General features: G+C 35.0%; 1 protein-coding gene across 1 annotated transcript in view; it reads left to right on the plus strand.

Moving 5' to 3' along the window:
* Positions 1 to 25,121, plus strand: part of LOC106832509 (disintegrin and metalloproteinase domain-containing protein 18-like) — a 187,463-nt gene that overhangs the window by 149,818 nt on the left and 12,524 nt on the right. Inside the window, exons 20-22 of the mRNA XM_070499714.1 lie at positions 11,703 to 11,963; positions 23,965 to 24,097; positions 24,466 to 24,572. Of these exons, the coding sequence (XP_070355815.1) occupies positions 11,703 to 11,963; positions 23,965 to 24,097; positions 24,466 to 24,572 (501 nt within the window). The remainder of the gene's footprint in view (positions 1 to 11,702; positions 11,964 to 23,964; positions 24,098 to 24,465; positions 24,573 to 25,121) is intronic.

Below are 25,121 nucleotides of genomic sequence, written 5' to 3' on the forward strand. Positions count from 1 at the left end.
ACTTATTGAAAACAATTGACCATAAAAATGAGAGTTCATTTCTGGACTGTCAATTCTACTTCAATTATCTGTATGTTTATCCTTATGCCAGTACTTCATTCTCTTGATTGCTTTAGCTTTGTAATTTTTAAAATTAGAAGTATGGTTCTCCAATATTGCTATTCTTTTTCAAAATTGTTTTGGCTATTCTAGACTCCTTGCATATCTATATAAATTTTATGACCAGCTTGTCAATTTTTGTAAAAATCCACTTGGAATTTTGATAGGGACCACATTTAGTCTGTAGATAGACTTGGGGAAAATTGCCACATTAACAACATTACGTCTTCCAATGGTAGCATGAGATGCCTTTCTACATATTCAGGTCTTCCTTAATTTCTTTCAATCAAATATTTTGTACTTTTCAGAGTACAAGTCTTAATATCCTTTTGAAAAATTTCTTTGTAAGTGTTTTATTATTTTAGATGTAATTGTGATTGAAACTTTTTAAAAAATTTATGCTCCAAAAGCTCATTGCTAATGGATAGCATTATAACTGATTTTGTGTATATTGATGTTGTATCCTTTATACCTGCTGAACTGATTTATCAGCTCTAGTAGTTTAGAGAATTTTAACATTATTTTCTGTATACTAGAGCATAACATCTGCAAATAGAACATTTAATTCTCCCTTTCCAATTTGGATATATTCTCTTATTTCTCTTGTTTAATTGTCCTGGCTAAAACTTCCAGTACAATATTGGATAAAAGTGATGAGAGCAGACATCCTTGTCTTCCTTATTTTAGAGAAAAAGCATTCAGTCTTTTACCATTAAGTATGATGGTAGTTGTGGGATTTTTGTAGATGCCTTTAATTAGATTGGGGATGTTTCCTTCTGCTCTTAATTTGTTAAACGTTTTTATCATGAAAGTGTGCTAGATGTTGTCAAATGTTTTCCTGCACTTATTGAGGTAGACGATCCTGTGTTTTCCCCTGTTTATTCTATTAATAAGGTGTATTACTCTGTTTGATTTTCACGTGTTGAGCCAACCTTGCATTCTCAGGATAAATACTACTTGGTTATGTTATATAGTCCATTTTATATGTTGCTAGATATGACTTGTCAGTCTTTTATGAGGAATTTTGTGCATATATTCACAAGAAAAAATGCCCTATAGTTTTCTTTTCTCTTAACATCTTTGCCTTGTTTTGTATGAGGGTAATATTGGCCTCACAGATTGCATTGGAGAGTGTTCCATCTTATATTATGTGGAAGAGTCTGTGAAGAATTGTTATTCTTTTAAAATGCTTTGTAGATTCATTCTTGAAGCCAAGTGGGCCTGAGTTTTCAACTAGGAAAGTTTCTTTTTTTTTAATTACATAATCTCTTACTTTTTTATAGATCTATTCAGATTTTTATTTATGGGCATGTCAGGAAGTTGGAATTGAAAGGAGAGACTTTGGTTTACAGACAATAAGAAATCCAGTGGCCAAAACATCAGGCTGGCCATATTTTCATTCACTGATTACATTTAACAGCTTATCACAGAATATGCAGTTTATATTATGGTATCTGGCACATGTAGACTTTGGCTGGGGTTATCCTCCTGAGTTCGGAATTTATTACTGTGCAAATAGACACTGAAGCAAAGACTAGGCACACCAGAATAACCAAAGAGGAAAACTTTTATTTTGCTTCTTCTGGGTGTTTTAGCTCTGACTTTGCCAAAAGAAGAACAAAGGGATCTCCTTTTCCCAGGGAGACTGATAAGAAATGAATACTCTGAGATTCTGCTCTGGAGTTGGAGAAATGTAGTCTCTTGCTCTTTCTTTCAGTTCCCTGAAGCAGGATGCTTAAGAAGGGAAAGGAGGCCACTGAGTCCTTTTTTGTCTCCAGAAAAACAAGATCATTTGAGCAAGAAAAATAGCAGACTGGTTATTTACTAGGACCCACAAACTATATAAATAATTCCTCATTAGAGAAATACAGAATTTTACAGCCAAATCAAAACAGGATCCTTTGAAGTCAAAAGGAGTTAAGTTTAAGTAAAGGCTGTGAGCATGCTAGTCAATTTCACTGATGAACAGTATTAGAAAATACATTTAGAGAGTTTATCCAGTCACTGTGTAATTACATTTAGTTAATGTGAGAATAATTGTTGGGTAAGGAAACCTGGTTAACAAAAGAGAAAAATAAAACATTGCCTGGATATGATGACTTATGTAATTATCTGGATATCACATGCAAATTATAATGAAGTTATGTAATGTTCCCTTCTCGTGTACCACTTTTTACACTATCAGTGCATCTTTGTGCTGAAGAGTTTGAGGCAGCATCAAACACAACCCAGAGGCCCTTTTTGCATTTTCACTATTGGGGAAAAGAAAAGAGACAATGGAAGGGAGTCAACATTTAATTAATCGCCTGTCATTGTCCAGACACTATCATAAGCACTTGATTATCTCCACTTTAAAGATGACATCATTGAGGTTCAATGAGATTAATTAATTTCTCCAGGATTACACAGGCAGAGAGAGGTTAAACCCGATCTAAAACAAAGTCTATCTTCACTATTTTTGTTTCCTTCAGTCCTCATCCTACTCAAGTCCCTCTGGCTTTTATGCTCACCACTTCCTCTGCACTGCTTTCTGTAAAGTCACCAAAAATCTTAGTAGCCAAAATTGACTAGCATTTTTTTGAGCATTTTGCTTGTTTTGTCAACAGTATTTCACTTTGTTGACCACTCACTCCTTTCCTCAAACTTTTCTTCCTTTTGAGGTAAATCTACGGGAAATAACTCCCTCAATTTTTGTTTGTCTGAGAAAGTCTTTATTGGTCTTTCACTTTGAAGGATAATTTCACACAGTACAGAATTACAGCTTGGTGATATTTTTCTCTTAACACTTTAAATATTTCACTCCACTCTCTTCCTACTTGCATGGTTCCAGATAAGTTGGACATAGACCTTTTCCTCGTGCCTCCATAGGAAAGGTATTCTTTTCTTCTGGATTCTTTCAAGATTTGTTCCTTATCTTTGATATTCTTCAGTTTGAATATGATACGCCTAATTGTACATGTTTTGTATTTATTCTGCTTGGTGTTTTCTGGATCTGTGATGTGGTGTCTAACATTAATTTTATGAAATTTTCAGTCATTATTACTTCAAATAATTATTTTATTCCTTTTTATCTTTTTTCTCCTTCTGGTATTCCCATCATGCCTATATAACCCCACGTGTAGGTGTTCCACAGTGCTTAGATATTCTGTACTGGGTTTTTTCTTTCAGCCTTTTTTCTCTTTGCTTTTCAGTTTTGGAAGTTTCTATTGACATATTCTCAAGCTCACTGATTTCTTCTTTAGCTGTGTCCAGTCTACTACAGAGCCTGTCAAAGGAATTCTTCAGTTCTGTTACAGATTTTATTTTTAGTATTTATTTTTTATCCTATCTTAGATTTTCCATCTGTCTGCTTACATTATCCATCTGCTCATGTTGTCCACTTTTTCCATTAGAGCACTTAACCATACCTGTTTTAAACCTGTATTAAACTTCCAGTCTAATAATTCCAACATCCCTATCATATCTGAATCTGGTTCTGATGCTTGTCTCTTCAAACTGTGCTTTTTGTCTTTTAGTATGACCTCTAATTTTTTGTTGAAAGCCAAACATGATATACTTGGTAAAAGGAACTGTGGTAAATAGGCCTTTAGTGATATTGTGGTAAGGCACAAAGGGAGGAGAATAATTCTACAATCTTATGATTAGGTCTCAGTCTCTTAGCCTGTTACCTCTGGGCTGTGACTTTCACAAGTACTTCTCAGTTTTCTGCCCCCTCAGATGGGGGAGGATGACTAGAAGGGGCTAGAGTATTTCCCTCCCCCCAGGTCAGTTAGACTCTGATAAAAGAGTAAAATAGTTTCTCTTGAAGGCAAGCCTTGGTAGGAAGAACAGAAAAATCTGTATATATTTCAAAACAGCTACTTTTCCTATCCCCCTTCTGAAAACATAGGGGGATTTTTCTCTGATTTTGACTGTGAGAACCTAATGGGATCCCTAGAGGTAAAATTCACAATAGTTTGGGGACCCTTAAGACTGGGCCTCCTTGGGGTTTTTAATTATCCTAATTGTCCACACAGAGTTTCTAGCCATTCCTAAATTATATAGGTTTTCCTACCCTGACACTGGTTCCCATGGACAACCAACTTGTGAGTCTCTGTTCTAGTAAGTTGTGATTCTCTGTACCTGCCTGTCTGTCTCTCCAATTTATGTGGTACCCATATGCCCTGTGACCTCTATTCCCTGACAAATCTAAGAAGAGTTGTTAATTTTCAATTTGTTCAGTTTTTTACTTGTGGTTAAGAGGGAGTAATAAAATGACAACTTCTGAACTTCCTACATGCCAGACTGGAAACCCAAAGTTTGACTATACTGTTTTTTTAATTATCTACGTAAGTGTCTTTACCAAAGCTCTTTGCTTCTTTATATGAATTTTAATTACTGTCTTGGGTAATTTGCTTCAGCCTGAAGAATCTCATGTTATTTCTTAAAATGTGTCTACTAGCAACAAATTCTCCCAGGTTTTCTTTTTTTAAATCTAGGAATGTCTTTATTTCACCATCATCATGGAAAAATAACATTGCTGGATACAAGAGTCTTAGCTGATAGATTTTTTCTTTTAACATTTTGAGTACATCATCACACTGCCTCCTGCCTCCATTTTGTTCTGATGGGAAATAAGCTGCTAATCTTATTTAAGTTTTTTTTGGTATGTGATGAGTCATTTTTTTCTTACTGTTTTCAAGATTCTTTCTTTGTCTCTCAATATTTTGACTATTATGTGTCTAGATATGGATCCCTTTGTGCTTATTTTTCATGGAATTCATTGAGCTTCTGGATTATGAATGCTTTTCATCAAATTTGGGAAATTCTCAGCCATGAAATCTCTAGATATGATGTTTTGCTCCTATATCTCTTTATTCTTTATGGATTCTGTTAGATGTATGCCAGTGCAGTTAAGGTGTCCTACATATATGTAAAGCTCTGTTCATTTTTCTTGCTTTTCCTCGTTGTTCTTCAAATTATTAACCTGTATTGATCTGTGTTCAAGTTAGCTGAATCTTATGCCAGCTCAAACCTACTGCTGAACCCTTCTTTTGACTCTTTCACTTTAGTTGTTGTACTTTCAACTCTACAATTTCCATGTTTATTTTTTATAATTTCAAACTCTTTATTATTATTCTATATAGGATGAGACTCTACTGGCATGCTTTCTTTTCCTTTTCTCTCCATGGTTTCCTTTAGTTCTTGGAACTCATTTATGATAGCTGCTTTGAAGTCTTTGTTTGCTAGGTCAAATATCTGCTTTCACACAGGCAGTTTCTGTTACCTGCTTTCTTCCTTGGGTGTAGGTCACACTTTCCTGTTTCTTTGCAGTCTGTAACATTTTCATTGGAAACTGGAAATTTTAGATAATATATTTTAGCAATTCTGGATGCTAATGCCTGTCCCAGCACCCACCCCCGCCCATATTCACCCAAAGTTTCCTGTCGTTGTTCTTTGATTTTTCATTAGTTTAGTGACTTGACTGGATTATTTCACTGAAATAAGTTTTGCCTTTAATGTGACACCTAGAATATTGTTCCTCAGAGGCATAATTTACTCTATAGTCTGATCCAGTTAAATCCAAGTGCCTTTGCAGGAGTAGTCTTTGATGCTTGTTTCTCTCTGATACCAAAAGGACTCTTCTTAGCTGTCTCTTTCTTTGGTTCTCTCTGTTAAACTTCTAGCTGGTCTTTAATTTAGCTTGTTTTTCTCAGGAGCTGCCAATCTCTTAATTTCTTACCACCACAATCTCCAAAGTATTTGATAGCGCCCTTTGTCTTTCACTTCTCCACCTTCTGTTCCAAATAAATCATTTACTTTGGAGAACTACAGATTCAGCAATGTCACTCTTGTGCATTTATCTCTGAGAAATGAAAATTATGTTCTCACAGAAACTTGGATACAAATGTTCATAATTCCTTAATACATAACAGCCAAAGCCTGGAAATCAATGTCATTCAATGGGTAAATGGTTAGACAACCTGTGGTAAATCTATACCAACACATACAACACAGTAATAAAAGGAAACAAAGTATTGATAGAAGTAAAAATTTTGAAGACCCTAAAGAGAATTATGCTAAGTGACACAAAGCCAATTTTGAAAACTTATATACTGTGTGATTTCATTTATATAAAATTCAAGTCATATCAAAAATTAAAAATATGGAGAATAGATGAGTAGTTACCAACAAGTTAGGGATAATGAGGAGAGTGGGTGGGTATGTCCATAAAGGGGCAGCAACAAAAAGCCTAGTGTTCTTGGTACGGTACTCTATCTTGATGTGATCATAGTTACATAAAACTACACATGTGATCAAGTTGCTTAGAACTATACACACACATGCATGAGTGCATGTGGAAATGGTGAAATAAGAGTCATCTCTGTGGACTGTGTCAATGTAGATTTCCTTGTTTTTATATTATAGTATAGTTAGGCAAAATGTTAACATGGGGGAGGCTAGGCATTGGGTACATGAGACTTGTCTGTATGTTTATTTGCAACTTTCTGTGAATATAAAACTAAAAACTAGAAAGTTAAAAAACTGAATCATAGACAGAAGTGTAAAAGGTTAAATTATGCAACTTTTTGAACAAAATATGGAAAAATTTTGTAAGTCTAGGACTAGACCAAGAGTTCTTTCACATGAGAACAAGTCATGATCCATAAGAAAAATTTATATTTGGTCAAAATTAAAGACATTTGATTAAGACCTTGTTAAGAGGGTGAAAAGACAAGCTGAAGTCTGGTAGAATGTATTTGCAAACCATGTATCTGGCAAAGATCTAGAATGCACTAAAATAACTCAAACTCAACAGCTGAAAAAAATCCAGTTAGAAAATGGGCAAAAACATAAACAGAGAATTTACTTAAAAAGATTTACAGATGGCAAACAAGCACATTAAAATATGCTTAAGATAATTAGTCACAGGGGAAATGAAAATTAAACCAATGAGATATCACATTTCTCCAAACAGAATGACTACGATTAAAAAAATAGTGATAATAGTAAATACTGATGAGGACGGAGAAAACTGAATCACTCATACATTACTGGAGGAAACGTGAAATGGTATAGCTATTGCAACAAAAAATTTGTCAGACCTTATGATACAACCCAACAATTTCACTCTTGGGTATTTATCCTACAGTCAAGAAATTTTACGTTCACACAAAAATATGTACACAAGCTTTCTAGCAATGTTATTTGTAATAGTCAAAAACTGGAAATTACCCAAGTACTCCTTAATGAATGACTGGTTAAGCAAACTGTGGAACATTCATACCATGGATGCTACTCAGGAATAACAAGGAATAAATTATTAATACATGAAACATCTTTGATGGATCTCAAGGGAATTATGTGACAGAAAAAGCAATCTCAAGAGCTACTGTATGATATCATTTATACAAAGTACTCTAATTACAATTACAGAGATGGAGACCAGATTATGTGCTGCCAGGGATTAGGAATTGGAAATAAGGCAGGCAAGTGTTTTGTACAGGGGTAGTATGAATATTCCTTGTGGTGATGAAACAATTTATATGTTGATTTTGGTGTTGGACACATTAATCTATACATGTAATAAGATTGCATACATTTTTACACACACACAAACACAAATCAGTAGATGTAAAAATTGGTGAAATTCAAGTTAGCTCTATGGATGGCATGAATTAAAAATTTTCTGGTTTTGATAATGTAGTATCGTCATGCAAAATTTTTATCATCAAGGGAACCAAGCGAAGGGTACACTCATGATACCTCCTTGTAAATTTTTTTAAACTTCCTGTAATCCATGATTATTGAAAAAATCAAATAAAATTATTCTTTTCTCCAAAAGCCTATAAAGTGATTCCCAGTACCTAAAAAAGAGGATAAAGAGAACAACAACAATAATATACAACAAGTTGCTAAGTTGAAAACCATATCAAGAGTCAATACACGGGGGCCGGCCCTGTGGCTGAGTGGTTAAGTTCTCATGCTCTGCTTCAGCGCAGGGTTTCTCTGGTTCTGGTCTTGGGCGCGGACAAGGCACCACTCATCAGGCCATGCTGAGGCGGCATCCTATATGCCACAACTAGAAGGACCCACAAGTAAAATATACAAATATGTACTTTTGGGGGATTTGGTGAGAAAAAGTAGAAAACAAAAGATTGGCAACAGTTGTTAGCTCAGGTGCCAATCTTTCAAAAAAGAAAAGAAAGAGTCAATATATTTAAATAGTATAAATACTCCAATTAAAAACAGAAGATGTTGAATATCAAATCCTGATTGCTATATAACTTCAGGAAGGAAGAAGTGAAACTGTCATTATTTTCAGATGACATGAATTTATACATAGAAAACCCTAAATAACCCACTAAAAAACTTTCAGAAATAATCAATGTATATGGCAAAATTACAATATACAAAATCAACATAGAAAAATCAGTTGCATTTCTATACACTAACAAGGGAGGAGCAGAAAGAGAAATTAAGAATACAATCCCATTTACAATTGCAACAAAAAGAATAAAATACCTAGGAATATATTCGACCAGAGAGGTGAAAGACCCATATACAGGAAATTATAAGAAATTGTGGAAAGAAATTGAAGACACAAATAAATGGAAAGATATTCCATGCTCTTGTATTAGAAGAATTAACATAGTTAAAATGTCCATACTTCCCAAAGCCATCTCCAGATTCAATGCAATCAAAGTTCCAAAAACATTTTTCACAGAAATAGAACAAAGAATCCTAAAATTTATATGGAGCAACAAAAAACCCCGAATATCCAAGGGAATCCTGAGAAAAAAGAACAAAGCTGGAGGCATCACACTCCCTGATTTCAAACTATACTACAAGGCTATAGTAACCAAAACAGCATGGGACTGGCACAAGAACGGACACAAAGATTGATGGAACAGAATCAAGAACCCAGAAATAAACCCACACATCTATGGACAGCTAATTTTTGACAAGGGAACCGAGAACATACAATGGAGAAGGGAAAGTCTCTTCAATAAATGGTGTTGGGAAAACTTGACAGCCACATACAGAAGAATGAAAGTAGGCCATTATCTTACACCATACACAAAAATTAACTCAAAATGGATTAAAGACTTGAATTTAAGACCTGAACCTTGAAACTTCTATAAGAAAACATAGGCAGTACACTCTTTGACAATGGTCTTAGCAGCATATTTCCAAGTACCATGTCTGACGGGGCAAGGGAAAAAAAAGAAAAAAGAAACAAATGTGACTACTCAAACTAAAAAGTTTCTGTACAGCAAAGGAAACAAACCATCAATGAAACAAAAGGACAGCATAACAATTAGTAGCAGATATTTGCAATTCATATATCTGATGAGGAGTAAATATCCAAACTATACAAAGAACTCATACATCTCAACAACAAAAAGACTAACAACTCAGTTTTAAAATGGGCAAAAGATCTGGGGGCTGGCCCCGTGGCCGAGTGGTTAAGTTCGCGCGCTCCGCTGCAGGCGGCCCAGTGTTTCGTTGGTTCGAATCCTGGGCGCGGACATGGCACTGCTCATCAAACCACGCTGAGGCAGCGTCCCACATGCCACAACTAGAAGGACCCACAACGAAGAATACACAACTATGTACCGGGGGGCTTTGGGGAGAAAAAGGAAAAAATAAAATCTTTAAAAAAAAAAAAAATGGGCAAAAGATCTGACAGACATTTCTCCAAAGAAGAAATTGTGGCATTATTTACAATAGCCAAGACTTAGAAGCAACCTGGGTGGCCATCAAGGGACGAATGGATAAAGAAGATGTGGTATATATACACAAAGGAGTACTACTCAGTCATAAAAAAAGATGAAATCTGGCCATTTGTGACAACATGGATGGACCATGAGGGTATTATGCTAAGCAAAATAAGTTAGAGGGAGAAAGTCAAATACCATATGATCTCACTGATAAATGGAAGATAACAGCAACAACAAACAAACACAGAGACAGATTGGATTGGTGGTTACCAGAGGGGAAGGTGGGATGGGGAAAGGAGTAATTAGCCACATTAGTATGGTGATGGATGGTAATTAGTCTTTGCATGGTGAACGTGATGTAATCTACACAGAAATCAAAATATAATGATGTACACATGAAATTTATACAATGTTATAAACCAATATTTATAATTAGTAATAGAAAATAAAAATTAAATAGAATAAAATAAAATAGAACACAGGAAAGCAATCAATTAAATCAGTGAACCAAAATGCTGTTTCATTGGGAAGATCAATAAAATTACCAGCTCTGTATTCAGACTGATTTGAATGAAGAGAGAAGATGAATATTACCAATATCTAGAATGAGAGATGATCCTTCATCACTGATCCTGTAGACAATAGAAAGATACCGAGGAAATATCAAGAAAGTGTTAATACCAATAAATTTGACAACAAAATGGACAAATTCTTGAAAGACTAAAACTATCAAAGCTTACTCAGGAAGAAATGGATAACCTGAGCAGCCTTATATCTATTAAACAGCTTGACTTTGTAGTTCAAAATCTATTTATAAAGTTGTCTCCAGGCCCAGATAGCTTCTCTGGTGAATTCTATCAGACATTAAAGGAAGAAACAACACTAACATTGCACAAAATCTCCCACATAGTTCAAGAGAAATTAAAATGGTCGGTGCCATTTGGTTTCGGGAAGGGAGAAATAGGGACTTAATAGTTTAACGGATATAGAGTTCCAGTTTTTCAAGATAAAGAATTTTGGAGATGGTTGTTGGTGGTGTTTGCACAACAATGTGAATATGCTTAATATATCCTTAATATATTAATATATAATAATAATTAATATATTACTTAAAATAATAGCAATAAACTGTACACTTAAACATGGTTAAGATGGTAAATTTTATGTTATGTGTATTTCACCACACCAAAAAAATTATCATAAAAAAACAAATTTTGAAAAAATACTGAAATTAAGCAAGTCACCAACCTGTATATTAAAACATGAAATGAACATTCTTTCCAAGTTAACTCTGTTGACTTTCATTGTGTGAACTCCATATTGATTGCGAAAATTTTCTATGTAGTCTCTCACTTAGTTTCCTGAAGCTATAGATTTTTCTAACAACCAAAAGTGTACAAAACCGAATAAATAAATGGATTTCTATTGTTTTTCAATCACTTTCATAGCTGTAATTATTTTGCCTCATATTTAAATTATAGATCAATTCTAAAGTAATAAAACACATATGGACATTTAATATTTGGCTTTTTATTTGGAAACCTAGTTTTCTAAGAAACTTTACAACAGAATTGATTTAGATGTTTCTTTTTACATTATCTACGAGTGTGCGTCTATGTGTATTTGTGTGTATGTGTATTTGACCTGAAACTTAAAAGAGAAATTCGGCAGTAGATTTGGATAAAACAGGCAACTGTCTGCTGCTAAACATATTGTGACTTTCCGTTTTTTTCTTTCGCTACAGTAATTCAGCCATTGTACCGGAAAGCTGTCAGGTGCACTATTAACACTGCCAGGAACTTCACCAACAAATGGTCTGTTTCCAGAGGAGAAAGTATGCTTTATAACCCTTATGTTACCCGAAATATGTTTAGAAAGTCAAATTTTTTGAAAATAAAGCCCACGTGGCCAGAAGCGCAGGCTCCAGCGTGCTTCCCGTGTGCAGAGGGCCGTGATTGGGCGCCCCTGGGGCTGCAACCGGGCGTCCAGTCCGCAGAGGTGGGCCCCGGGCCCCCGACTCCCACCGCCCTTTCCCTCCAGCCGCCTCCCCAGCGCTCGAACAGCCAACCGCTATCGCTGCGGCCAGGCTGGCAGGCCACACAATGCTGTCTCTCTTGCTGATTCTCTCAGGCCTGGGCTGGGTGACCTCCGCGGTTCATGGTAAGTGAAGGACCCTGATGCTAGGAGGACTGCCTGTCTCAGAGCCTCTTTGAGTGGCGGGCGTCGCCCTCCTTGCTCCAAAACCCCAGGCAAGGCTGGGGAGAGCCCAGCGTCCTGTCAGAGCCCGCCTAGTTTCAGGGTCCTGCCTGGCCTGGTGTTTGGAGGGTTCAGAGCAGGACTGGGACAGCTGTCCCTCACTTACCTGACCCTGCACTTGCAGGACAGGGCACCCATCTCCTGGGGAGGTGGGAAAGGAGAGAGCCTGGATAGCGTCCTGAGGCCAGCCTTCTTCACCCACTCAGGGCTGAGGTCAACAAGCCCCTTAGTGTCTCTGGAGGGTCTTAGGGTAATACTGCCACTTCTAGAGGAGGCTCTTCCTGGAATCCTACAAAGTATGATTTTGTGGTGTGTGTGTGTGTGTGTGTGTGTGTGTGTGTGTGTGTGTGTGTTTTGGGGCTTGGAAGTTCCAAGAGTGATGTGATATAAGAGAACAAGTGAGGACTAAGGATGCTTCCTGCACTGAAGATGCTCACGCATGGTTTCCTTATTGCAGAGCTACGAATATTGATTTGAGAGTTACAAATAAATCTTTAGCAAGTAGGCAAATTTTTAAATATAGAATAGTCGAATAATACTGATTAACTACATTTATTTTGTAACATGATTCAAAAATATAAAACGAGTAAAATTTAAAAGGATAAATCGGCTAATTTATTGCAGATTATATGGTTCTTTAGATTGAGAGTTTGAGATATTTTACATAAAATTCTTAGAATTAGAAAGTTCAGGAAAGGATGCCTGGGCAGTGCAAAATAGATTAGCATGTATAATAGTGGTGAAAAAGCTGAAATGTGCTAAAGGAAGTTTTCAAGTCTTCATCACTTACTAGTTAGGTGTCAAAATAAACCTAACTTCTCTGTATCTTTAGTTCCCTTAATTATATAATGGGTCAAATAGAACCATACCTAGTACATAAATATATTGTGAGACTTTAAGAGGTATTTTATAGAGTGCTTAGCTATAATGCAAAAAAATTATTTTTTGCATTTTTTGTTGTAATTGGTAAAGTACAGGTACGTTATGTCATTGAAAAATAGATCTCAGCCTCGAGTAATGGTATATAGTGATGTCATTACACGATATCTAGCATATAGGAGGCAAATTATACATTTTTATTCTCAAACAATAGAATAAAGGAAGGGTACTAAAAGAAATATTTTGTTGATGTGTTTCCCATGCAGTTTGTAGCAACTATAATTATAAAATCCATCAGGGATTTCAACATACAAAAGCAATCAATGTGGTACACCACATTAACAGAATGACAGAAAAGAACCACATGATCATGTCAATGATGCAAAAAAAAGCACTTGATAAAATGCAACAAGCTTTCATGACAAAAATACTCAACAAGCTAAGAACAGAAGGAAACTACCTCAAAATAATAAAAGATGTATATGAAAAACCTATAGCCAACATTATACTCAATGGTGAAAGACTACTGTTGATAAAAGATGTATATGAAAAACCTATAGCTAACATTATACTCAATGGTGAAAGACTACTGTTGAACTCCTTTAGAGAATTTTTCATTTCAGCTATCATACATTTCTTTTCCAGAAGTTGTGTTTGGTTCCATTTTATAATTTGTATCCCCTGACTAATATTCTCTATTTGGTGAGACATTGTTCTTTTACTTTCCTTTAGTTTTTTAAACATAGCTTCCTTTAACTCTTTGAAATTATTTGAAATAACTGATTTAAATTCTCTGTCTACTTGGTTCAACATCTGGGCTGCCTTGGAGATAATTAATATTGCTATTAATATTGATTGTCCCTCATCCCATTTGTGAATGATAGTTTCTTGTTTCTTTTCCTATCCAGTAATTTTTTTAAAGAAAACCGGATATTTAAAATAATATGAAGTGACATCTCTGGAATCAGATTCTCCCTCCTCTCCAGGGTCTGTTGCTATTGCTACTTTTGGTAGTAGTTGTTTGTTTGTTTGTTAATGACTTTTCTGAACTAATGCGTACAGTCTGTATACTCTGCTGTATACTATTAGCTTAGTGATCGGGTGATGATTAAACAGAGATTTCCTTGAATGCCTGGAGCCAGTGATCGCCCAGATTTTGGTGAGTGTCTCTGTGTATGTTGGGGCCTGCCTTCAACAGTCATCCAGGCAGTTTACAACTCCGCCGTAGCATTCCCTTCTGCTTGTTCAGAGACTCCAGATCAGCCTTAGGTGAGAGTTGAGGGCCTTATCCTCTATCCTGAGCAAATACGTAGCCTTTCACATATTTGTGGCCTTCTAGATTCACAGAAATATGTAGGAAATTTTCAAAGCTGCTCTGGATACCTAATTCCCTAGCTTTTCCTTTTAAGTTTTTGGTTAGTCTGCTGTTTGCCCAAATGTCATCCAGTGTTTGCCTGTAATTGTTTTCAACAAATGCACCTGGATAGAAGACTTTTAGCCCTGGGTAAAGCTTCAAGTCTGCCTTGTTAAGAGAGATCTTTCTGGGACTCTAAGAAATGCCAAACAATTACAGTTTTTTGAGAAGGAGGCTTTGAAACAACTTCAACTTTGTTCTGCTCCCGCCATGGACTGCCAAGCTGCACTGGGAATATAGGCTGTTATTTTCAAGGCTACCATTTAACTGGAGAGCAAGAGATGGAACTAGACGAAGTAAAAAATGCCACAAAACTTGCTGTTCTTACTGAGATTCAGTTTTTCTTGAATAAATGCTTTCCTGGGTTTCTTCAAGAGTTTTATTTTCCAGAGTTCTGAAAAAGTTAAACCTGTTTTTTGCCAACATTTTCATTGCTTTTGTCAGAGGGACGATTTTCAGAGGTCTTTACTTCACTGTTCTTACTGACATTACCAAGGACTAGGAAGGAAGAAAATAAGTCCTTATTTGTAGAGACATGATGACATGGGTAAAATATCAAAACATCTACATAAAATTCTATAAGAATTAATCACGCAGTTCAGCAAGTTCTCTGTTGCAAGGTCAACAACCAAACTGAATATCTATATACTGGCAAAAAACAAATGGAAAACTATGTTTAAAAACATCATTTATACTATTATCAAAAAATCCAAATACCCAAAATAAAAGGCTTGCAACTCCTCCACAGTTAAAAGCATCTTACAAAACTAAAAGAAATCAAAGGCAACCTACATTAATGGAAATGTATATCATGTTTATAATCTAGAATCTTTAGTTTTCTTTAATGATGTCAGCTTTAGATATACATATTATATAAGAGCTGTATTTATGTCAGAAAGTATTGACTTTTAAATAATATTGCAGCAATATCACAATTCTAACTTAAAAATAGGAAGTGTGGACAGCTTTATTTATTGAAATATTTCATTTAACTTTCAATTATTTTATGCTGTTTTATAATTTTTATAGTGGTAAGGTCAGTTAAATTTATAAGGGCCATCATGTCCTTCATCTTTTAATAATAGATATCTCATAGTTGATCCAAAGAACAACGAAGTCCAATTTTTAAAATTTGCCTTGGGAGTAATTAAGCCGATGAAAAGGAAGCCCAGTGTCTGATGTATCTTTAGTGGAGATGGATGATGCAGGGAAGAACAGAGCTTTAAAAGCAAGCTCTACTACAGTGTGACTGATTCACATTAGCTTAATCACAATATTCTTAGACATGCATTTCCAGTTCATTTTCTATAAGACATTAAAGCTTCTTTTAGGTAAATCTCCTTTAATCAATTGGACTGTGCATATGATTTTTTTTTTAAATTACAGAATCCCTGTCTCTTAATTAGGATGTTAAATTTATTGATAGTTATTATAACAGTTATTTTGGTTCTAATTTTGATTGCTTAATTTATTAATTCTGTCTTAGGAATCTAGCTTATTTGTTCATTTGGACAAAGCTTCCAAAGAATTTAATTTTCTTTCTAATTCTTTTGTTTTATAAAACTTACATGAACACCTATTTTTCTAATTAAAATAGTCAAACTTATAACAATATCATCTGATACTGGACATGTGGAGTTTTAGCCTAGTAACTATCATGAAAGGCTTATTTAAATGAGATATCAGGTATGTCAATAATTTTTTTACAATCTTCATAGAATATAACATTTTGGAAAGTTATTTCTTTTTGTTCCCTTTTTTAAACTAAAAGTCAAAAGCCAATTATTGGATAATAATATCAATATTACTGAGTTTTAGGTAGAAGCTTATAGACTGGATGATAGAATAAAGTAGAGTACATCACAATAGATTAAAGTAAAAGATAATATACAAAATAGACTAAAAATAAATTATACTAATTGTATTTATATAGGTATTTACTTTAAAAATTGCATAATTCACTCTGAGACATAGTCATAAGAAATGGGAAAACACTCTTTTAAATTCAACTTTACTCATTCCATGACTTTATCATTTGAGTTCCAAATTTATATAATTCTTATTACTAGTATGCTTTGAATGTCATTTTTGTATATCATTTATATTTTAAACTATTATACCAGTATAATCTCATCATTATTTATTAATTGCTATCTTTAACCAAAACAATCAGTTTTTAATTTCTATGGACACAGAAAACTTGAAAGCAGGAGACCAAGAACAATATAACTACTTTTGTCCACAAGTACATATTATATATCTTTTTTATAAAGAAATTACATTTTATAAGCTAATTTAGTTGAACACATAATTTTTTAATTTTATAAACTTAAAGTGACGTTAATAAGTTAAACCAATAGACTTTAAGGAACTCAAGTTAATCAGATTTATTGTGAAAAAATATATCCAATACTGGCAAAAATTAGAACATTGTAATAACATTTTGAAATTGATTTTATTTTTTAGAGCAATATTAGATTCACAGCTAAATTGAATGGAAAACAGAATTCCCATGTAACTCCTGCCTCTGCACATGCATAGCCTCTCCCACTATGAGCATTACACACCAGAGTAGTACATTTATTAAAATCAGTTAACCAAATTGACACATCATTATCACTCAAAGTTCAAGATTTACATTAGGATTCACTCTTGGTGTTATAAATTCTGTGGGTTTTCACAGACATGTGACATGTACCACCAGGACACTATCATATAGAGCAGCATCACCACCCTAAACAGCCTCTCTACTCCACCTAGTCGTCCTTCCTCCCCCATCAAATTCTGGTAACCACTGATTTTTACTGTCTCCATAGTTTTGCCTTTCCCAGAATATCATATAGTTGGAATCATATAGTATGTAGCCTTTTCAGATTGGCTTTATCACCTAGTAATATTCATTTAAGACTCTTTCATGTCTTGGCTTGACAGCTCATTTTCTTAAATCACTGAATAACTTTCCATTTGATGGATATATCACAGTTTATTCATTCCTCTATTGAAAGAATTCTTGATTGCATGCAATTTTGGCAATTATGAGTAAAACTGCTATAAACATCTGTGTGTTTTTTATGTAGACTTAAGTTTTCCATTCATTTGGGTAGACACTGAGGAGTATGATTGTTGGATCATATAGCAAGAGAAGTTTGTTTTTGAAAGAAACTGCCAGACTGTTTTCCAATGTGGTATGCCATTTTGCATTCCCATTGAAGATCACTTTTGAAAATGTTAAATGGTACTCTGATATATGCAACTCAGAATATAGTTCTCTTTATAAAACAACGTACTTCTATTCAAAAGCTGGCATTTTTCTATTTTTCCTCACTTTAAATGCCATCATTGGTCTGACATGGAATAAAGTTATGTTATTATGGAAGAGAAGGAACTTGTAAGTGAATCTTAAATAAAATTATATATTTAATGTTAAGAATTCATTATAAGGAGTATTCAAGTGCAATTCACAATATTACAGGTCCAGATTATTGTTTGGATTAGATTAATGTTTAGAAATATTGGGCAAGAATGTCTCAGATATAAGCCAATTTTATTTTCAGATTTCAGGCACTTAGATATTCTTAATGTTCTTATAAACCCAAGAACAACCAAAGCTACTCAGTAAATCATCAACATCTTTCAAATAGGAAGCTGTGTTGCCTATGATTGTTTTAAGAGGTTCTGTCTACTTCCCAAGCAGCCCCATTTATCCTGCATTGACATTCAGTTGTTTCAAGGAGATTAATAAGGTAAAAAATCATGGAAACTAATTTTCTGAGTAGAAAGTAAGAAAGCAGATGATAAAGAATGAAGGGTACTGGTGAGTGACGTCAGCATCATGGCAGAGTGAGCTCTTCCCTTAGACTCTCCCCACTAAGATACAATGAAAAAAACACTCACAAACCAACAGAGGACATTCACACAACACAATAGATATCTGAGAGATCCACACTGACAGACATCGGAAGGCAGAGGTGCTGCACCCCCTGGGAGGCAGTGGAAGGAGATAAGGGGATCTCCTCTCCCTCCCCCAGTAGCAGCAACCCAGGGTGCAGGACCACACTTGCCTCTGAGAGGAGAGGTGGGAGGAGGCTGCCCTCCATGGGAATGCGTTTGCTCTTGAGTGGCCTCCCAGCCCATGGAAAAGCTCCAAACTGAGGAGGCTAACTAATTGAGAGGGCATCTTCACCAAGCTAAGCACCACAGGATGGCAGAGAGTGAGTGCAGAGGGAGGCACCCCTGGGAGTACACACCTGAAAAAAAGCACTACTTCCCCTGCCTGGAGCAGGAGCTTGACCTATTGATCAGAGCAAGGGACCACCACCAGAGTTCCCTGGGTATACATTTGTAAAGCAGTGACACAAGCATGCAAACACAGATGGGGCCTGTCAGCATAGTTTCCAAAGGACAGGCATGGCTAGCAGGGATCATGGCAGATCCAGAGGCTCCTGCAACAGCCCCCCCCCCCCGCAGTTTCAGGAGGTGGACTCTGTGACCAGATACTACCACTATGCCAAGGCACAAATCCACCCCATCAAATAGTATGAAGTGGTTTAACACTCCAAACCAGATGGAAAGTGACAAGTACTGAGAAATCAATCCTGAAGACATAGAAATTTACAATGTAAATGACAGAGAATTCAAACTAGCTATCATAAAGAAAATGAGTTACAAGAAAACTCAGAAAGATAGCTCAATTAAATCAAAAATAAAAGTAACGAACAGAGGGAATTCTTCACCAAAGAGAATGAACCCATAAAAAAGAAACCAATCAAAAATGTTGGAGATGAAAAACATAATGAATGAGATAAAGAAAAATCTAGGGTCTTTAAATAACAGATATTATTAAATAAGTGATATTAGAGGACAGAAATATAGAAATGCATCACATGGAGGAGGAGAGAGAACTAAGACCAAAAATAAATGAAGAAATTCTCCAAGAAATATCTGACTCAATTAGGAAATGCAACAAAAGGATTATAGGTATCCCAACAGGAGATGAGAAGGATAAAGGAGCAGAGAGCTTGTTCAAAGAAATAATAGCAGAGAACTTCCAAAACCTGGGGAAGGAGCTGGAATTACAAGTAAAAGAAGCTAATAGAACTCCTAATTGCATAATGTAAAAAGACCTTCTTCAAGGCATATATTAGTAAAACTAGCAAAAGTCAACAATAAAGAAAAAATATTAAGGACAGCAAGCAAGAGGAAAATAACCTACAAAGGAATACCTATCTGGATTTCAGTGGATTTCTCAGCAGTCACCTTACAGTCTAGGAGAGAGTGGAATGATATATTCAAAATTCTGAAAGACAAATCTTTTAGATAAGAATACTCTATACAGCAAAAATATCCTTCAGATATGATGGAGAAATAAAAACTTTACCAGATAAACAAAAGCTGAGGGAGTTCATCACCACAAGACCCCTTCCCTACAAGAAATGATCAAGCAGGCCTGCATACCTGAAAAAAAGAAAGAGTATTCAAGGCCTTGAGCAAGGAGATAAACAGGCAGAAAAAATCAGAACATTGCAGCTCTTTATCAGAACAGGTGAGAAAACACTTAGTCATAACATTAAAGATAAAGGGAAAGAAAAGTTAAAAAAACTATAATCACTTCATTTTAACCACTAACTCACAGCACAAAATGAAATAAGTTGTGAAAACAACTTAGACAGAGATGAGGAAAGGGATGGAACCTGCCTAGACTAAGGATATAAGAGGCTTTCAGAAAATGGATGATGTCATCTATGAGATCTTTTATACAAACCTCATGGTAACCACTAAACAAAAAATCAGAACAGAGACACAGATGATAAGTAAAGAGAAAACTGATAAAACCATCATAAAAAACCACCAAACTGAATTGACAGTCTGAAATACATGGGAAAAAAACAAAAGGGGAATACAGAAAAAAGGGAAAAAAAAGTGATAAAATGGCAATATCAAGACTTTATATATCAATAATCACTCCAAATGTACATGTATTGAATTCTCCACCAAAAGACACAGAGTGGCTCGCTGTATGGATTAAAAAACAAGACCCAATAATATGCTGCCTCCAGGAAACACATCTCAGCTCTAAAGGCAAACACAGGCTCAGAGTGGAAGACGATACTCCAAGCTAACAACAAGCAAAAGAAAGTAGGTGTTGCCATACTTATAGCAGACAAAGTAGCCTTCAAAATAAAAAAGGCAATGAGAGACAAACAGGGGCAGTATAGAATGATAAAAAGGGCAGTCTACCAAGAGGACATAACACATATAAACATATATGCACCTAAGAAGGAGCACCAAAGTACATAAAACAACTATTAACAGACCTAAAATGAGATATTATCAGCAACACAATAATAGTAGGGGACCTTAACACCCCGGTTACATCAATGGATAGCTCATGCAGACAGAAAGTCAACAAGAAAATAGTGGAATTAAACAAAAAACTAGACCAAATGGACTTAATAGATATATATAGAATACTCTATCCAAAAAAGGCAGAATATACATTTTTCTCAAGTGTGCAGGGAACATTTTCAAAGATAGACAATTTGTTGGGAAACAAGGCAAGCCTCAAGAAATTTAAGAATATTGAAATCATATCAAGCATCTTTTCTGATGATAATGCTGTGAAACTAGAAATCAACCAGAAGAAAAAAAACTGGGAAAGTGACAAATATGTGGAGACTAAACAACATGCTACTGAACAACCAATGGATCATAGCAGAAATAAAGGAGAAATCAGAAAATATCTGGAGACAAATGAAAATACACCATGCCAACTCATATGGGAGGAAGCAAAATTGGTCATAAGAGGGAAATACATAGCAATACAGGCCCAACTTAACAAACAAGAAAAATTTGAAATGTTATCTTAATCTACACCAAACAGAACTAGAAAAAGAAGAACAAACAATGCCAAAAGTCAGCAGAAGGGGAGAAATAATAAAAATTACAGCAGAAGTAAATGAAATTGAAACCAAAAAACAGAAGGAAGAATCAATGAAACTGAGAGCGGGTTCTTTGAGAAGATAAACAAAGTTGACAAACCCTTAGCGAGACCCACTAAGAAAAAAAAGAGAGAGGGCTCCAATAAATAAAATTAGAAATTAAAGAGGAGAAATTACAACAGACATCACAGAAATCCAAAGGATTATAAGAGAATACTATGAAAAAATATATGCCAACAAATTGGACAATCTAGAAGAAATGGATAAATTCTTAAACAAATACAACCTCCCAAAAGTGAATCAATAATAAATAGAGAATCTGAATAGACAAATGACAAGTGAAGAGATTGAAATAATCAAATACCTTCAAAAAAATAAAAGTTCAGGACCAATGGCTTCCCTGGACAAGTCTAGCAAACATTCAAAGAAGATTTAATACCTATCCTTCTCAAACCATTCCAAAAAGTTGAAGAAGACAGAACACTTCCTAACACATTCTATGAGGCCAACATCCTCACCTTCTGTCTAATTTATAGAGACACTCACATAATCATCAAATTGTTATAAATTAACAAAATTGAATGATACTTGGGTATAGGTCTTTTCTGAGCTTTTTCATAAAACATCTCGAAAAAAATCTCAACAATTTCTAGAAAGTAACCCTGACTTTTGCAAGAGATGTTATAATAAGGGATTACTTTGTTAAAACCAGCAAAATCTGGTCAGAAACTGTATAAGCAATACCAAAGAGACAGGAGAGGCTGTGTAAGTGATACAAAATATGAGTAAATGTAGCTGAAAAACTTATAGAGGCCGAATTCAGGAAGAATAAAAGTGGAATTATAACCCAAGTAGTCATTTATGTAGGTATTTGATGGAAACATAAACTAGAGAGGTGATAATTTAAGAATTCGAAGATTTACATGCAATTCATCAAATTTTAGAGTATTATCATATATATTCATATTTTATCCAAAATTCCATGTTGACAAGATAGAGAAAAATAATAAAAGGATTTTTAGTTTGATATCAAAAAAGTGCTTAACCTCTTAAAAATTTTAACCAATTTTAGAAAAAGACCTATAGTTATATATAAGAACTTTCAGTTGGATATGGGAAGTAAAGTAAATATTGAGACATATGAATTGAATAGTCAGCACAAATTTTGCTTTTTCTTGGTTATGCTCAAAATTACAATATTTCCTATCACCATGCTATTTTTTGTACACAGTTATATATCAGAAGAGAGCAATAGTAACAGCAATCTGCTGTAGAGTTAAAGGTGAATTAAAGGAATTTAATTGTGAACAAATGTTGCGATTCATCAAATCAGTTTTTATTTTTAAAAGTACCCGGTGTGAGACATATTATTATTCTCACAATTTATCATCTTGACTCTAGTTTGTCAATTTCATGTGTCAAATCAAGGACTAACGTAAAGCATTTTGATGTTGTGTTTTTATGTTAATTTAGAACTATTTGATATTAACTAATATTAGCCAGAGATTTAACCAAAATTGTTATAAGAAATTATTCAAAAGAATTATTAATATCTAAAAGTATTTATGAAGAATCATGCATCTTGACTCCATCCTCACTTACTCGACCCCCTCACTATTAATTTCTCATTCTTAATTCTATAATTTTAGTAATATTGCCAACTTATTCAATACTTCCTGAGTGCTTACTATGTGTCAGATTCCAGTTGGCATATTTACACAGATTGTCTCTCTACATTACATATCTTTCTCACTAAGACATCGTGGATATTGTTACCCTTATTTTAGAAATGAAGAAACTGAGAATTTTAAAAATTATTCATGTTTATAGAATTAGTAAATTTGGGAGTTGGAGTTAAATTAAGGTAATCAGACTCCAAAGTTTAAGTACTTAAGAACTCCACAGTCCTGAAATATGTATCCTGAGATACACACATTGTGAATAGGAAATTGAATTTAGATTATATTACATTGCATCTTATCAGATGCTGGGGAAAATGCTAAATGCACCTTCTCCAAGCCAGGAAGACAATTCTTTATAATAAGATGGGATAGTGTAGGCATCCAAATATATTTCTCAAAGAATTAATTCTTATATATAAATAAATAATGACATTTGACTTGTTAGGAGGCCTTTCACTGGGAGTAAACGCAACAATTCAACAGAGACCAAGAGTTCATCTAATTATCTATCTGCCCTTCCCACATATCTGACTTTTGATTGATAGGTAAGTAAATGAGTCTGTGTCTTCATCTGCCACTAATCTCTAAACCAATCTCTACCTGCTCTTTGATTTTATTGTATATATAAAACTTTTGCAAAGCCCCCTGTCCCTCCATATTAGGTGAGAATTTTGGCACTTAGTTCACTGCCTCCTCAGATCTTTCCATTAACCTCATGCTGGGTTTCTTCACCTGAACTCCACTCCCACCTACCTTTACTTATCCTGTTTTAGGACAAGATACAGAGCTTACCATTTCCCTTTCTTCCAATTCATACATCATAATCTCCAATATTTTGCTTTAATGTTTCTTTTTCCTTTTTTCACAGGCTTCTCCCACCATCAGTACTTTATGGATACATTAAGGCCTTGCTCCAAGAATTTGACATAGTGAATGTTAAAAAAAATCAGAGCTAGACAATAATTAGAACAGTAAAAACTTATTTTATTCAGGACTACTGCAATAGAGGAAAAAAGACCTCAGTATAGAACCAGACTCAATTTCAAATACACTACGGGCAAGTTAGAAATTATAGCCCAGGAACAGGAGTCAGGGGATGGAAAATTACTCACAAGAAACCTCATGGTAAGAGGGTATTCCGGCTAAACCAACCTAGTTAGATTCTTGCTGAAGGCATGCCAAGGTGATCAGACATCACCTGGGGAATGCTGAAAGATGAAGAACCTGATCAGATATCGAGGGTGATCTGATATGGAGGAAGGGGATTATGATTAAACCAACTGAGCAGGATTATTGCTAAAATTGGACAATGTGACATGAAATTAGAAGTTCAAAAGTCAAAGTCTATTTGAAAAGTTCAGGGGAGCCTGAGTAGGGTTTGATCAAAAATAAAATCATCTGTCCTCCTTCTTGTTCAAGAAAAGAAGAGGCATTCTTTTTTCTTCCTATCAATATAAGGTCATTTCTCATTTGGTTGCATTTTGTTCATTAAGGATCAGCTGAACTATCTCTGGAGACTTAGTAGTGGAGGATATTTGCTTAATGGTGCAAGCAGCCAGGCATTTAAGGGGACTTTCTGTGACAACAAAAGAAAAACGAGGTAATAGTTGTAAACTCAGCCTCTGAACCCAGAGGGAGGCCAGTTAAGATTTCTAGACTTCAGCTTGAAGCATCTTCAGAGAGTGAAGTAAGAATGGAAGCAGCAATCAGACAAATTTCCCTGTTTGCACTTTGAGTGTCTTTGGTGAGGGTTTTGGGTGTTTCAGTGAGCTTTCTGAGGGGCTCACACAGCAACAGACACAACAGTTTCCTATGCATAATCTATTGTGATTTCTTTGAACTTTACATCAATGTGTCCAGCTTCAGCTTGTAGGATTTCGGGAAAAGGAAAAGTTCTTAGTGATTCCAGGTTAGCAGAGGAGCCTCACAGGATGGTGGGAGAAAATGGAAAACATTAGTTTGAACATTGTAATCAAATATTGGAGGAAAATAAAAGAATTGAGTACCCACAAGGGTGCACTATAGTTTTCCATTGAAACAACGTTTTTCTCTATAGTCATCCCCCTGTTTGATTCTCTTTTACAAATAAGTCTGTTCTCATTAGATGTGGCCTGGGATTATTTACAAGAGTGCCATAAGAATAGTAACA

This window comes from Equus asinus, chromosome 27, assembly GCF_041296235.1.
Source record: "Equus asinus isolate D_3611 breed Donkey chromosome 27, EquAss-T2T_v2, whole genome shotgun sequence".
NCBI classification, from domain to species: domain Eukaryota; kingdom Metazoa; phylum Chordata; class Mammalia; order Perissodactyla; family Equidae; genus Equus; species Equus asinus.